This window comes from Equus caballus, chromosome 19, assembly GCF_041296265.1.
Source record: "Equus caballus isolate H_3958 breed thoroughbred chromosome 19, TB-T2T, whole genome shotgun sequence".
Taxonomy (NCBI): domain Eukaryota; kingdom Metazoa; phylum Chordata; class Mammalia; order Perissodactyla; family Equidae; genus Equus; species Equus caballus.
The window spans coordinates 23,833,175-23,849,872 of NC_091702.1; the positions used below are offsets into that span (position 1 = coordinate 23,833,175).

Genomic DNA, 16,698 nt, shown 5'->3' on the forward strand with positions numbered 1-16,698 from the left:
ATCCTTAACTCCTAGATATTTGTTATCTGAATAACACCTAAGTATAAAGGACTTCTTAGTGTGTAACTTTGTAAACTCCAAATTTTTCCAAAGTACTCACAGGGGTAGTATACATTATTTTGCTATTTAAAAAATATTTTGATTGCTGATTTAATGTGCTTCTTTTTTCTTTTGGTAAAACAGCATCAAGTAAGCCATTTACATGTTTACAAAAGATATCTCTGAGTGACCAGGGTGAGCTAATCCCTGTAAATGTGAATCTATTTTATAGACCTATTTTGAAGCACATTTAACACTTTTAAATGGTCATTAAAAATATCCTAAACCCCTATTTAAATTGGCAGGTAGTATTCAGGTTAAGTACTAAGCCGGTTAGATAACAAGAGTTATCAAACCAATAAATATTTTTCAATGCTCAGAAGTGTAAAATGTCAAGGCAGTCAATTTGAGTTCAGTCTATTCCTCTGTGTTGCTGTTTTGGATAATTATTTAGAAGACAAGAAAGATAAATTCAAATATCCTCAAGGATAAAAAACCTTTGTAGAAAAGTCTGAGCATCTTCTATAATTCCGTTTACAATTATTTTGTAGAGGAGTAGGAAAGAAAACCAAAGCCAATTTTCACATTTAATTTGTTCCAAATTTTGAATCAACATCATTGGACATAAAGCACCAAATATGAACCACTTGATAACCTACTTTTAGTTCAATTAGGAGCCTAGTTATCTGGTTATTTATTTGGAATTCTCCATTCTTTCTTTTTTTTTTTAAAGATTTTATTTTTTCCTTTTTCTCCCCAAAGCCCCCCAGTACATAGTTGTATATTTTTAGTTGTGGGTCCTTCTAGTTGTGGCATGCAGGATGCTGCCTCGGCATGGCCTGAGGAGCTGTGCCGTGTCTGGGCCCAGGATCCGAACTGGCGAAACCCTGGGCCGCCCAAGCAGAGCACGAGAACCCAACCACTCGGCCACGGGGCCAGAGCCTCTCCATTATTTCTTAACAACCAAATTCCTTTCCCTGATTCCCACATCCCTGTCTGAGCCACTGCATTCAGAGGCTGCCTGAGACATTGACTGGGGCATGGCCCTCATTTGCTTACACCAAGCCGAGGCTTCTCGGTGGAGCACTGTTCTTCACTTCTAATTCTCGCTTGTGTCTTTACCACTATTCTTTTGCCATCTTTACGCCAAACATGTTGTACCACTTTTCATTTGTGTTTTATAAAAACCAAAAGAACTGCATATTTTACAGACTACTTCCATAGTTTCCAAAAGCCTAATCTGAAGTGATAAAAATGGGTCAAAGCAACATCCTAGCTTTCTACCAACTTATTTTAGGAATGTAAGACATATTTAAAATTTTTTAAATAGTGCTAAGAATACCTTAATATTAATATTTTAATATTCAAATGCAACTTTATATCCTGCATGGAGTTTTTAAAAAATTGCTTTGGTAGATCTTTGTGTATTTTTTAACTAAAAATTGTAGCTTTGATTGTAAGTCCATTTTAACAAGCAGAAATTCAGCCAATATTTCTATATTCTTATGCTGGTTTTGAATGCTGAATTTGATAAAATGAGCAGGGGACACAAAAATATCTTGAAATATCTTTAAATAAATCAGAGAAAGATTTTATTGAGGCAATACCCCACAATTTTAAAGTTGTTAAATGCTAAATTAGGGTCAATTAAAAACTTTATGGGTCCTTTAAGAAAAAGAATCCAGTAAACATAGTTAAAGAGTTATGTGACTAATATTTATTCACTAGTACCACTAAAGGAATTGTGATTCCAAACCTTGATTGTCAGGCACTAATAAATCCCCACTAACTGCCCTAGATCTATTGACATTTGCTACATTGGCTTAAAATTTTGGTTTATCAGAAAGATAAAATAGTTACTAAAATTTAAAATCAAGATGTCTCCTCAGATTCCAAGCTTATTATTTTTTAACTTGAGAAACTTAAATACTTTCTTACCATAGAAAATTTAGGAAAAAATAACCAATGTAGTATTTCCCCCTAACCCTCCCACTCTTTTCAGAGACCTAGGAACTTAGCAAAGCTTTAAAAAATTGCAAATAACAGAAAATATAAACGTGCTTTATGAACACTTATAGTTTGATTGGGCCTGAACTGGTGTTTCAGTATCTGAGAGTGTTCCTTTGATCTTAGTAAAGTCAGTAGCAGCTGTTTAGGCAAAACCAGAAATCTTAGGTGAAATCTACCTTATTTACAGGGAAAAATATGAGACAAGGTTTAGAGGGATGACTTTGCTCTAATAAATTCATTAGAGATTACGAAAGCACATCTAATATATTTGCACTAAAGACAGAATGGCTCTCCAAAGTCTTATTATTAAAATGATGGCATTAGCAGATAGTATTCAATAGTAAGCTATCCGATATATCAGTTCATTTATAAAGATTCTGATTCTTTTTAAAATCGGAGTATATATAATATAATTTAAGCTATTTATATTTGTTATATTGTTACTATAGTTAAACTGTGTACTTTTTATATTTACATCAAAAAGATCTGTAGACTGTGAAGAAAAGTAAAGTCTAAGATAGACCTTTCTGATAAAACACTATCAAAAATAAATTCTAAGATGGACCACTCTGATAAAACGCTATTAAAAGTTCCAATCATTCTGCAATAGAAATATGACATTTTCCCAAACTTTATTAGCAATAGTGAGTTATTTTGTACAAGAATTTTACCTATTTTGGTAGTTGATACCCCAAATGGCATTAACTTCAGGGTTACTTTAAGCAAAAAGAAATATTGTTCCGAACACAGCCTTAGAATGTTACAGAACTTTCTGGAAAAGAACTCCATATATTAAATTCTTAGGCAATACTGAAACCTTTGAGAAGTTTGAAAAGACAAATTGGAAATTAGAATCAGCCCAAAGTATCAGCAATCCTTTCAAGTCTAATGTTCAAAGAGAAATAGAGAGGTACCACTCAAAATAGCTCCTAGAATCTATTGTTATGTTTTTGGTGTTTCCTGGCAATGTCCACTTCATTTTGTTATTATGTACAAAGTGTGGCAGGTCTTCTCAATGCGTGCCTGTTATTGTTTTCCAGGTGAACAGAATGGTTCTAAGATTTCATTACTGTTCACAGTTGGTGCTTCGTAATTCTATGTAATTTTAATTAAAGAAGAATTCTGAGACAGTCTCCCTCTGTGCTACCTCCAAGCGTACAATTAGCAGAGTACAGTGTCTGCTGTGAGCAGTCAGTTAATGATTTCAGTTTAATAATTTATTATTGCTTCTTCAGTGCCAGCTATACTAGAAAATAAGCCAAAGCTGTACGCAGCAAACAGGCATTTAAGGAGAGTTTAACAGTTTTAAAGGATTGTTTTCTCTGTGTAAGCCTAACATCTCCACGAGCCCTCAAATCTTTACAAATGAGCAAATACCATTTTCCCTCCCAAGGATTTAAGGAGAAAATAAATCTAGGTTTTCCTTCTAAATGTAGCTGTGTCTACTGGATGGTTTTTACATCAAAGTATCCTCTTCTCACCACTTAGAAACAAGACACTCTTCTTAAGTACACCCTTGCGGGGGAGGGGAATTATGGTAAACGTAGACACTGCTATTAAGTAAAATGTAAAATAGTCTTTTAAAAAAGTCTCTAAATTCTGCAAGGAGCTGTTTCCCCAACTTGGAAATCTGAACAAACAATTTGAGCTGCAATTCCTGATCTTAAAATGATTTTTCATTTAAAGAAATCACTTTATTATTACAATAGAAAACCTGAGGCTCTTATATTAGTCATCCTTTTTACAGGAAGTGTAAAGCAGCCTCTAAATAATCATCAGTTTTTTCAGTGAGTTGGTACCATTATTAGTCCATTCTGAAAGCTGAAACCTCAGTCGTAAAGGTGTAGGAGATTTCTTTGATAAAAAATGTCAAAAGCAAAGGAACAAAGCCATACGTTTAAATGACAATTTTAATATTGGCATTAAAAAGAGATAATATATTTGATGTAATTTTATTTCAATTGTGGATAGCAGAGATCATGGACTATAATATAATAGTAATGTTTTATGTATGTGTATATTCATAATCATATATATACATATATAATATTTCAATCTATATAATAGTTAAAACCATGTTTTCCAATATACAGTTTAGCAGTTTTTTCTATTGTCTTATGTTCCCCTTATATACTATTTCTAGATCCTTGTTGAACGCTACATAATTGGACATAATTTAACTATGTGCTCTTTAAAATAAACTCACTTTTGATCCAAAGAAACAAATAGTTTGAAAGTGAAAGGGCATAAAATGATATTTTATGCAAGTAATAACCCAAACTGAGCTGAAATGGCTATACAAATACCAGTCAAAATAGATTTAAAGTAAAAAAATTATGTCACAAGAGATAAAGAAGGATATTATATATTTATAAAAGTGTCAATCCATCAAAAAGATATGATAATTATAAACATATCCACACCTAACAGAACCACAAAACATACGAAGTAAAAGTTGACAGAATTGAAGGGGAAAATGGGAATTTCTACAATAATAGCTGGAGACTTAATTTCCACTTTCAACAATGAATAGGATAACCATACAGTAGATCAATAAGGAAATAGGGGACCTACTATAAAACTACGAGACTTAACAGACATATAAAAGTGATTCATTCTCAAACAGTAGAAGAGACATTCTTTTCAAGCGCACAAGGAACGTTATCAGGGAGAGGCCATATGTTTTGCCACAATACAAGTCACAGTAAAATTAAAGATTAAAACATAAAGAAAGAAACTACATAATTGGGGGAAAGTATCTTAGAAAAGGAAATACATTTGATTAAAATTCAGAGCTGTAGAAATCACTTCAACTTCACCTTGAACTTTGGCATTTTATACTTAGACTTAACTGTTTCCTGTCTCATGTCTACGGGACAAAAACATAGAGCCAAAGTGGGGCTAAAAAAGAGTACAATAGTTACACAAAGAGATGAAAAATGTAATTTAGTGTGCTTTCTTCTTCCAAAGGGTAAGGGTAGGTGGAATGGGCAGATGACCTGGACTTAACTAAAAAATATTATTTTAATGACAATCCCCTAAATGCAACAACAGAATTGTAGGTATATAGGACTTTACTGCCTAAACATTCTTCTGACAGTTAGTATGTCAGTAGTGAAATGAAACTTCTTACAATTTCTATAATGCAAGGCTGTAATTATGTTCACAAATTGGAGCATAAATGATTCAATGTAATTATGATGCATTCAATAGAGATCTTCATAGTAAATAAGAAATGGAAAAACTGCTATTCAGAATAGCAATGATACCATTGTCCTTAGTTTGTGGTTCATAAATTCCATATAACATTTATGACATTTTTAAAAAGTAGCCCTAAGAATAAGTATCATTCTATTATTTCTTTTGGTTCCCCTGTCATGTCAGCAATCAATCAAAAAGCACTAAAATTTACACCTAATTTCAGTTTGTCCAAGTTTTGCAATTCAGTTTATAATTTTTAACAAAATTTTAGATAGGAAACAATGGCTATCTATTGTTGTTTTCCGCAATAGCTCTTATTATGAGTTGCTTAAGAAACACTTTAACAAAAACAGCAATTTACAGAAGCATATTAAAATCATGCCCTTCTGTCCTTAAAATGGAAAATGTATTCTTTGCTTCATTCTGTATGGTTTTTGAGGATAAGAACAATTGCCAACCATTTTTTTTTTCAGATATTCGGGACAGTGGGGGTCCCAAACCAGTGATGGTGTATATCCATGGTGGCTCCTATATGGAAGGTACTGGAAATTTATATGATGGGAGTGTCTTGGCAAGTTATGGCAATGTGATCGTCATCACAGTCAACTACCGACTCGGGGTGCTTGGTAAGAAGTCTCTTTTCTTTTTCCACCGTTAATTCATGAAGTATGTGGTAGTTTTGTTTTGATTTGTTTTGTTTTGCTTTGCTTTGTTTCACCCATTGTTCTATGCTTGCTGACTTTGAATCAAAATTTTTGATGTTTTCAATAAATTCTATAAATGTTCATAAATTACTTGACAGAAGACAGCTAGGGTTGGTTTTAAGATTTAAAAGTAAAAGGAAACAAAATTATGCACATTGTTGAGGAATGCTCTTTGAAGCTTGGCTTTATAGAACTGTGAAAGGCAGCAATGGCTGGGCCTTTCTTAAGAAGAATTAGTCTCTGGACAAATTCTTCTTTCTTCTACTTTTCTTTTTTACAATGCTATAAAATTGCCTGAGGTTTGCCGGGAGCTTAGAAACAAGTTTATACTGTCTTCTAGAATCTGTGTATGGACTGGCTCTGGGGAATGATTGTTTGTCATTGTGGTGCGGGTTTGGGTTTTTTAAAATTGGTCAAATATAATTAGAGATATTTTGTCTAAATGTATTTTGATTTGGAAAATATGCATTGATTTCATAAAGTGACAAAAGGTTCAGTTTAATAATGTATACACATGTAAAACAAAATCTATTCTTCTTGTTGCTGCTTATTATACTATTTATGCTTCTTATTGCTACTATTCTTCTTGTAGAAATTTATTTTCTATAGTATTATCACAATTTGAGGAGTAAAATTACTATATCATGTAATAAAATACCTTTACACATGGTATTTTAGTTAACAGTATTTGCTAAAGGAGTACAATTCATCACAAAAGATTTTTTCATGTTAATTGTTCTCAAAGTCTTATTCCATACTATACAGTTAAAGAAGTATAACTTATAATGCGATTTGGGCACAAAGAGACACCTCACTCATTCTTTACTCTGAAATATTTTTAAAAAGGAATTTGAATTATATTCTCTTTTATATTAATTGTTACTATCATGTATTTTAGCCATTGAGGATCAGTTTTTGTCCTCTTCAGTGTTAGTTATTATTCTAACTCCTACTATGTAATCATAATCCTATATTTATGCCAATCTCAAAATGTAAAAAAAAAATAGTTTTTGTCAATCAATGTATATTTTGGGGAGGGTATATTTTATCAATGCAAAGTGAATCTTAACTTTTTTCTAGTTTGCTATTCCGAATTTGGAGTATGGTAGATGATATAATGGATACATTATATCGATGTAGGTATAAAATATTTCTGTAGCATTCTTCCCACATTACTTCACCCATAGATTCTAATCATGCATTGCTTCAGATGTAATTATAATTTCAGTGGGCAGGGATGAGTGTTTTCCCACCAATGAAAACTCTGTATATTAGAAGATGTATAAAGAGATGTTCATAATAATCTTCTTAATCTTCTTAAATATCTTAGTGTTGTCATTTGTTTCTTTTGCAAGATTTTAATGTGAGCATCTTCAATTGCTTTAATGCATTTAATTTTAATTATAGTATATTTTATAGCTCAGTTGTTTTTATTGATTATTATTCTCATATTTTTCTGAATTTCTCAAGTTGGAAATCCTGATGCAGTGACCTGTTTGCCGATTAAAAATTTAAAATTAAATGCCAAATTGTGGTAACAGTGTTCTTAAGGACTTGAACATCCACTTAGTTATATATACTTACTTTATTTTTTAAAAATCTTTTGGTCACACCTTGTGATGCCCTGTTCTGTTATTGTTTGTACTCACATAAAGTAAGATTGCATAAAATGAACTGTGCCATAATGTTTATATAAGCTCTGCCCAATTTTCTTATGCATTCAGAAGTGATGGGGACCTGAATTTGATCCAGTTTGAACCCTTTATTCATGCCCATATCCTGCCTTTTAATGCCACACTCTGAATGATTGGATTGCGGGACAACAGATTAACCAGCTGAAAAATGAAGAACTCAATCACTTCTTTGGTCTGTATAAAGGCAGGCAGTGTTGGTTTTGATGAGGGATGATTTTCCCAGTTTTAAGTTTTTGTTCTGGCTCTATTGCAATGTAAGATTTAACCTTTAGTTGGCTCCTTTGTTTCTCTTAAATGCACCATACGCTAATAATTAGCACTAAGGATCAGCTGTCCTTTATAGACCTCCTCTCAACACGATGACGTATAAAACTCTGTTAGCGAAATATTTTTAGGTGCATTTGGAATATTAGTTCTAGATATATTTTGGTCAGTTTCTTCCTGAAATATGTGTTTGTCCTTGTTAAAATGTATTTAAATGAGTTAATTCATGAAAAAATGAAATTATTAGAACATTTGTTTTGGCACACTTTGCGTGTGTGGCATATGACAATGAGATCAATGGCTTGTCTGACAAGAAAATTACAACAATAAAGACTGTAGGGTTTCTGTTGTTGTTAATAATTTGACTGGTCATAACAAGGTAGGCCAAGGTTTCTTGGATGTGGGATCCAAAATTTTCCTGTTTAGTTTGCACTTGGGAGAGTGTTGGAAATTAAGCAGAAAATAAAATTTGATCCCACATCAGAGGAAATCATGAGCTGTGTTTTGACTTGGATGTTTTGGTGTGAACAAAATGAACTTTGGAGTCCAGTACAAATTGGCTAATTATAAGACTATTGCTCTCAGATGATTGACGCAAAAAATCAGGATGTCTGAAACAGGTAATGTAATTAGTGTTGATTTGAATTTGCCATCCCACAGGAGAAATTTGGCAAGTTTTTTTGTTTGTTTTAACAGTAAGTAAAAATGTGATAATGTTTCAGTTATAAAAGTCTTATAGCTATCTAGCAGGCCAGGTTCCAGTTTAAAGCATTTCATGTTAAAAAAATACATTTTGTTCCTTACAAAGTAGAAGTAGCATAGAAGAAACAAATGCCTCCTATGATAGCATTGCTCTGAAGAACCTAGGAATAGCTTGGAGTTGCTCAACTAAAGCTCTTCTGCGGTTTCCTTTGGAGTAGTAACATAGACTAGACTATCACTATTATTTTATTTGAGATGCTATTGGTGGCGATAAGAAAAACTGCTAAAAAGGTTGAAAAAAAAAGCAAGAGGATACAGGAATCTGCCTGCTGACCTCACTTGCCCAGTTTCATCTTAGAGCTCTCCGTAACTTCATCTCATTCCATCTCACACTTCCAGTGAATGTTTAGATTTTCTTTCACTTTTGGTTATATACGGTCTTTGTCTTCAGCCTATTTTAACTCTTCGTCCTCATTTATTTAATACATTGTTACATAGTCCTTTAAAATCTGTTTTAAATAATTGTTAATACAGTTATTTTTAAATATTCTGGTATATAGTTAATAAAAATTGTCATATTGGAAACTTAGGGAGAAATGTTTTGATTATGTGTTCTTAAAGAGGAAAATAATATTAAATGTTATTGTAAATAGGATAAACATATATACTTAAGAACAAGTATTTGAAGGGAATATTAAATAATTATTCACTATTAGGACTGGATATTGTATAATAAACATTTTTGAAAATAGAAACTACCCAAATGATATATTTTCAATTCTCAAAAATGAGAAAAATACATTAACTCATTTAGTGTTAAAATTGTGTTTCAAATACCTCTCTAAATTTAGAATAAATTTATAAGTTATTTTTGGAGAAAAAAAGAAAAGTTATATACCACTGTTAATTTAGGCAAACATAAGATTTTTATCTCATGGAAATGTAATGTTAGTTTTACCTTGATATAGATATTTTGGAGGTAATTATGTGTTCATAATTCTGGCCCATGTGACTTATTTTAGAAAAAATTTGTTTTAGATATTTCAAAAGTACTGATATCTATCTGAAAATCTGGCAACTTTTGAGAAGTCTAATTAAATGTTTTACTTAGTAATTCAATGTCTACACTACCCATCTATGAAAACAATAATTCAAAGTGCTAGCCCATCTACTGTATTTGAAGAATGACGTTTAGCTTACTTTATAATGCCATGTAGGGTTAAATCTGACCATGAAAATCCTATGAACAGCGGCAGATCATTGTCCAATACAGAGGGGCAGGTGAGAGGACGGCACAGCAAGACCAGGCTGGTTCCACTCTGCTGTACAGGAGTCTCTAGGAGTCAGAACGACTTGAGGTCACTAACAAGGACTAAAGCATTTAAAACAAGCTTTTGTTAACTTTACTGCATATCAATTTTAATTCACACCTTAATTCATTTTTGTTCTATTGGAAATGGTTAATGACATTTGTTGATTCTTATAACTATATTGTCTATGCAATAATCATGCTTCATGTATTCTCAGGCAAATGACAGAAATAAATACAACTTTGCTGTGGTCAGTCATCAAATATGTAACACTTGTTTCCAGCAATATGCATCTTCTATGAGCAATAAAAAGTAAGAACAGTATAGTCCTTATCTTTAGAGAGTTTTCAATCTAATTGAGGGGAGAAGTAAACTCAGTAGAGAATGATAATTGGTAGTCTACTTCATATCTTATAATAATATGTGTTTGTTAATTGATTTTTTATATAAAAAGAAAAATCAGAACAACAAAGAAGGGAGCATAGACTATCAGATGGACCAATATAGAAGCAGTGACTGAGGTCATATTTGAATCTGAGCAGCCTAACAGCAAGGAAGTTTGCTGAAGTCTGTTTAATGCTCATGATTGAAAAAGAAAAGTATATTAATTCCTGAAGTGGTGCGATATGTTGTCATTATTATTTTTGGTATTCTTTTGCATTGTTTTTGTTTCTGTCTGGCTCTAAATCCTAAAACGAACAAACGAAAAACTCAAATTGTGACCTTGTCTTTGACAGCAATATAAAATCAAACATTAAATTTTATAGGATCATGTAAACATGTTCTTGGGAGGTAGGAGAGGAGTCAGTCTGTCCTTGAAAAGTCAAAAATGTCTTCACAGAATTGCGTTATTTGAGTGAGACCGTGAAGAGTAGGTTATCTCTGGGATTCAATGAAGGGAAGAGAAAAGGATATTGTTTCATTTTCTTTTTATTTATTCATACTCTTTCCACTTCAAAAAAGTGGAGATAATTTGTGACAAATGCATTCTGATAAATAGGCTGCTAAAATTATATTAAATAGGAATACATATACTGTAGAGAAAATATACAGAAACTTAGGCTATGAATATTTACTCGAATTGAACATAAATGCATATCCAAATTTTCTAGAAGCTAAGTAAAAGGTATAATGGATTGAATTTCATAATTGTTATTATCAGATAAAGGAAATATACATATTAATCAGAAAAAATATACGAGTAAAGTTTTTTCTCACACTGTACTACAGAGAAATTTATCATTTGAGTTGTTTTGTTTGGAACGCTGAACTATATAGGAATCGTGTGAGAGTCTTCATGTCAGTAGAAGATGCATAAATATTCTCAGTATATGATTATTTATATTAATCCCCTGTAAAAGCCAAGGACATAATAATAAATGCTCACGACTTCTATAGTGTCATTTCAGCAAAGAGCTAGCCAAATGCAATTCAAGGAAGATACTTGGTGATTTCACTTATAATAGGATAGAGCTAAAAACCAATTTAGAGCAATGGACGGTTAACTTGGTTCATAGATTTCTTCTCTCAAATATCAGTTGTATCACCTGTGTTTTAATAAGGGCTGGATGGTAATCAATTTTACATTGAGTGCTAAAATGAGCTCCTGGAGTAGAGATGTTGTTTGTCCTTTGGAAAAAAGAAACTTTAGATAAATAATGATACTGTGCAAAGTAGACTATTTGTTCATTATTTTTATTCTACCTGCTCCCTCCAAAATGATTTAAGGTGGCTTGCAATAAAAGCAATTATTTAGTTATGCCAAAAACTTACAAATAACCTGAAAGTAAGCATGTCAATTAGTGTGGGTGTTAGTTAAAAGAAGCTAATTTTTTTTAAATGTCTTTTAGGTATAGTCATATAGGGTCATTCGTTAATTTATTCATTCAGCCATTCATTCATTCAATATAAATTGAGCAATATTAGATATCAGGCATTCTGCTAGTTATTGAGGGTATTGTGAAAAACAAGATAGACGTGTTCCTTGTTATGAAGTAGATCACTAGCTATTAGGGGAGATAAAGAATAAATGAATAATTACACAAATGATAGCCTTTACATAGATAATGATATCATGCAAAGTTGACTTTCTTTACAATTATCTATATAAGTGCTAGAGAAATGACAAGTGCAATGAGAAAGGAGCTGATCTTTTCTAGACACTCAGAAGAGGTTTCCCAGAGGAGGTGACATTCAAGTTTCTATTTTTTACACTCTACTGAGAAAATCCTTACCGAGATTCCGAAGGACCTCCAGATTGTTGATTCCATTGGTCCCTTCTCTGTCCTTATCTGCCTTGATCTCTCCATAGCACAGGACACAGTTAACAAGTCCTTTTTCAGCATGCTTGCTTCTTGGCCCCGTCCCAGGTTTTCCTCCTACCTCACCTTCTGCTCCTTCTCAGCCTCCTTTCCTGGCTCCTCCTCTCTTACCCTGATCTCTAAATGTTGACATGCCCTTAAGCAGAATTTTGGGCTCCCTTCCCTTCTCTCCCTCTACAATGTCTCCCTAGGGAACTTCATGCATGGCTCTAAACACCACTTCTGTGGTATTTCTAAAACTTTATCTTCAGGATTGACTATCCCTCAAAATTTTATACTTGTATACTTCTGCTGACTGACGTCTCCATGTAGATGTCTAATGAATATCTCAAACTTAATGGCTAAAATATGTTGATTTTCTCAGGTCTACATGTTTCATTGTCTTCCACATCTAGCTAGCATAATAAATGCAGCAATAGAAATAATAATAATAGCCATGTTCATTGAGGACATCTTATATTCCAAAAGCTGTTTTAACCAGTTTACATTAATTACATTATTAAATTTCCACAATAACCCTGTGAGATAGGGTTGTTATTTTCCTGATTTTATAAATGCAGGAACAAATGGGTGGAGAGGCTAAGTGACTTATTCACAGTCCTATGGGTCAAACAGTATTAAGTGGTGGGGCCAGGATTCTAACCCGTGTAGTCTCTTCTTCAACACAACACTGTACTGATGGCATCGGCACTGCCATCCATCTGGATGATCAAGCAAAAATCCTATAGAATTTCCCTCATTTGTCTCTCCTTTATGCTCAATATCTAATTCATCAGCTTCTCTTAGCTAATTGTTCCAACATACATCCTGAATCTGTCTCCTTCTTTCCATTTCCCCCTTTGTCAAACTAAGCCAAATCTTCCTGAACTCCTTCTATTATTTTCCTCTTTCACTTTTACTCTCTATCTATAATCCATTCTCTACACAGCAAAATCGGATTATCTTTTTTAAACATAAATTATTCCACCTCTCTTTTCTGCTTATCAGCCTCCAGTGGCTTTCCAATATTCACTTTGAATAAAATGCAAACTCCTTCCCTGCCCGGTCTGACAAAATCCTGCATGAATAGGTATCTGTACCTGTATCTCTTAGTATCTGTACGTCTTGTATCTGTATCTCTTAGCTCATCTCAAAATGCTCTTCTTCTCTGTGCCAGCCATCTCTTGTTCTTCAAACACACTAAACTCATTCCCATTTTAGCAGTTTTATACTTACTGTTCCCTCTGCTCTGGATCTTTGTGGGGTCAGTTCCTTATTCCTCTGGTCTTAGTTTAAATGTCTTCTTCTCAGGAAGACCATCAATGTTCATCCAATCCAAAAAGAGAAACTATGTCACGAGTCATCTACTTTTTAAAATTCTCTGCATTACATTGGTCAGACCCAATTATTTCCTATTTGTATTTGGACTGTTTGTTTTATTATTGTCTTGCTCTCCAAAGCCTAAAATAGTCCCTGGCACATGGTATTTGCTCAGAAAATATTTGTTGAATGAATTTAAAGTGGATCTGAAGAGTCAATAGGTGTTGATCCAGTGTGGTCATAGAGTGGAGGAGCAAGAAGCATTGCAGGCAGAGAGGAAAGTCTGGGTGAAAGCCAGAGGAAGCGAGAAGCTTGGCATGTTAGAGGAGCTGAGCAAACCCAGCTGGAATGCTTAGAGTAAGAGGTGAGCAGTGTTAAGTAAGGTTGAAAACAGGCAGCAGGCCATGCAGCATCTCATTAAAGATTTAGGACTTCAAAGAACAATGAGAAACAATGATAGGACATTGAGCAGATAAGTGACATGATTAGATTTGCATTTTAACAAGTGTGTTGAGTTGGCCTAGACCTTGATCAAAGTTGACATTCTGCTACGGATACAAAAAAGATGGCTTGTGCCTCATTAAAGTGAGATGCTTGGCAAAGTCCGTGAACCAGGTAGATGTTCTGCTGATAGAGGATGGAGGGAGCAGCTGAGCCTTGGCTGATTCAGGTGAGTGTGGGTCTGTCAAAGAGCAACGTTTTGAGATTTTGACATTTTCCCTCCTTTTTTTTGGATAATGGAATGAATTAAGTGAGCATTTTGGAAAGCTCTTTTGAATTCCTGATTTGAAGGAATGTGAATCCATATAACCAATATTATTCCACATACTGGCCAATATAAGTGATTGTAATAATTTACTGTATTATGATGCTCCTTCTTTGTCTTTCTATGTTATTAATATGGCATTTAAGCTCTTAGTTGTCCTAAAAAGGAGATAATATTTTTTATTAGTTCTGGGAAGAAGTTGGGAGTATGTGGTTATGATTTCCTTGAGACATTAAGGCCAGTGATTTGGAATAAGTCCTCAGAACATAGAATAAGAATTTCCCTCATTCCTAGACAAGGTGTCCCTCTGGGTTCAGAATTGAACAACTATTTCCAGGTACTCAAAGGACTGCAACTAACCAAACCATAAATAAAAAGATATTTAATTTCCTTTTCAGAGCAGAAGTCATCATCTTAACTCAGTCATTCATTGATACATTCAATATTCCACGAGTATTTGATAGGTGCCCACTATTGGCTCCTGGTAGTTGGGGATCTGTGCTCACAATGCTGAAAAAAGTCAGACTTAATTCCTCCTCTCTGCACCTCACAGTGAGGTAAGGAAGATTGACATTAAGTAAACAAACAGAACTATTAGCACAAATTTTGATGAGTTGTATTTCCCTAAAAGAACAGGGTCTTAAGAAAAAGAATATTTGTGGAGGTGAAATATACACTGAGGGTTTCGGGAAAGGTCCCTTTGTACCTCTCATGTTAGTGTAGTTACGGGTTTTTTTTTGTTTTTCCCCATGTGTTTACAAAGTTAAACACTAAAAGATAGATAAAATATTTTGAAATAATTTTAAAAGATGTAAGATCATTAGAAGCAAAATAAGTCATTTAAACAAACAGCTGTGGTAAAAATGCAAAAATCCAAACAAATAAACAGACCACCCACAAACAACCAGGCAAAGTTCTCTATTTGAACTGCATGAGCAAAACTGGTTTGTGAAATGCAAAAACCCGGGGAGAGGATCCCAGGGGAGTGACCAGCCCTTAGCTCTTGGCTCTTTAGAGTGAGAGTGTAACCGTAGGACCTTTCACAGACAGTTGAAGGTTTTCTTCCTCACCTGTCCTATATTCCTGAGAAAAGCCACGCAATGTAGTAAGTTAGTCGCATTACTGATTTTTTTTTTAATGGAGATAGAGCTCTTCTTCACCCAGTTTTTTCTCTTTGTTCCAAACAAACAATGAGGGCTTGGAGTTTGCCTGTTAGTTTGGCTTGCTTTCAAATTATCCTTTCCTCTCTCTGATCATTCCTCAACAAGAAACCAAGGCTGTGCTCCTCCATCTTCTCTTAACCTAGCGCCACCATCCTTGCTATTCCACCCACTTTCACTACTTTGCCTTAAAAATATACTGCAATTTCATCTGCCAGGGTGCCTTGTAGTAATCTTCCTCTTTCTCTTCCTAAAGTCCTTCCTTGAACTACTTTTTCCATAAACATTTGGATCTTGCTCCTTATTCTTTGTCTTTCTATTTTTAATTGGCACAGTTTAATTTTTTTTTAATACCTTAATCTATCTCCTTCTTTCTATTCCTATTGCTACTAACTACTCATGATGGGTTACCAGGTCTTCCAGCTGACCCCTGAACCTCCACACCCAAACTTACATACCAAATTACCTTAAAAATACCTTAAAAATATAAGAGAATACCAGCTTCCTTTAATTTCCCTGTGTTCTACATTTCTAAATATTTCTCATCAACTCTGGGATCCATTCCAGACTTTTCCTGCCATTCCAGGCCTGCTGAAGTATGTTGCTCCACTTCTTAGCAAACTGTATCTTCTATAAGCTTCTGGAAAGTCCCTTCCATCAAGCTCGGCTAGCCTCATCACTGGCTACCAGGATCATTTCCAACTGCTTGCTCACCAAATATACTCCTCTTCCCCTATCTACATAGCCCAGCAATATATTGCCCTACTTTCTACAACCTTAACCCAGGCCAGATTGATCCATCTCTTCCTTCTGCTTCCAGAGTTTAGGCAGCCCAGCCTTCGCTTTGGCATGCATAAAGCCGACTCCACTTGTTATTGTTGCATGTATAACTGCTTCAGACAGTAGATGCCTTGCTACCCAAACTAGAAAACAAACACTGTATCTTATCTACTGTTCCAGTTTTCTCAAGACTAGCATAGTGCTCTGCATACGTAATTCAAAATTCATTAATAAGCATGCAAATTAATTCACTTTGTCCTCCTCTCAGGGTATGCATGTCTTAGGATACAGAGCAGGTAGAAAGAGTAGCCGGTAGTGGAGAATGTGGATAGTAAAGTACTAACCACGTGCATGCCAGGCCTCATGTCTAATCCCACATAAATGTGGTGAGGTCTTGTTGATGGTAGTGATACTTTGCCCCCAATAGCAGTGGCAAGAAAAGCCCTTG

At 34.1% G+C, this 16,698-nt stretch overlaps 1 protein-coding gene across 15 annotated transcripts in view; it reads left to right on the plus strand.

Moving 5' to 3' along the window:
* The window catches only part of NLGN1 (neuroligin 1), an 828,696-nt gene that overhangs the window by 370,708 nt on the left and 441,290 nt on the right, over nt 1-16,698 (plus strand). For all 15 annotated transcript variants that reach the window (XM_070242628.1, XM_070242634.1, XM_070242632.1 and 12 more), the window contains one exon: nt 5,724-5,876. In XM_070242628.1, coding sequence (XP_070098729.1) covers nt 5,724-5,876 — 153 coding nt within the window. The remainder of the gene's footprint in view (nt 1-5,723; nt 5,877-16,698) is intronic.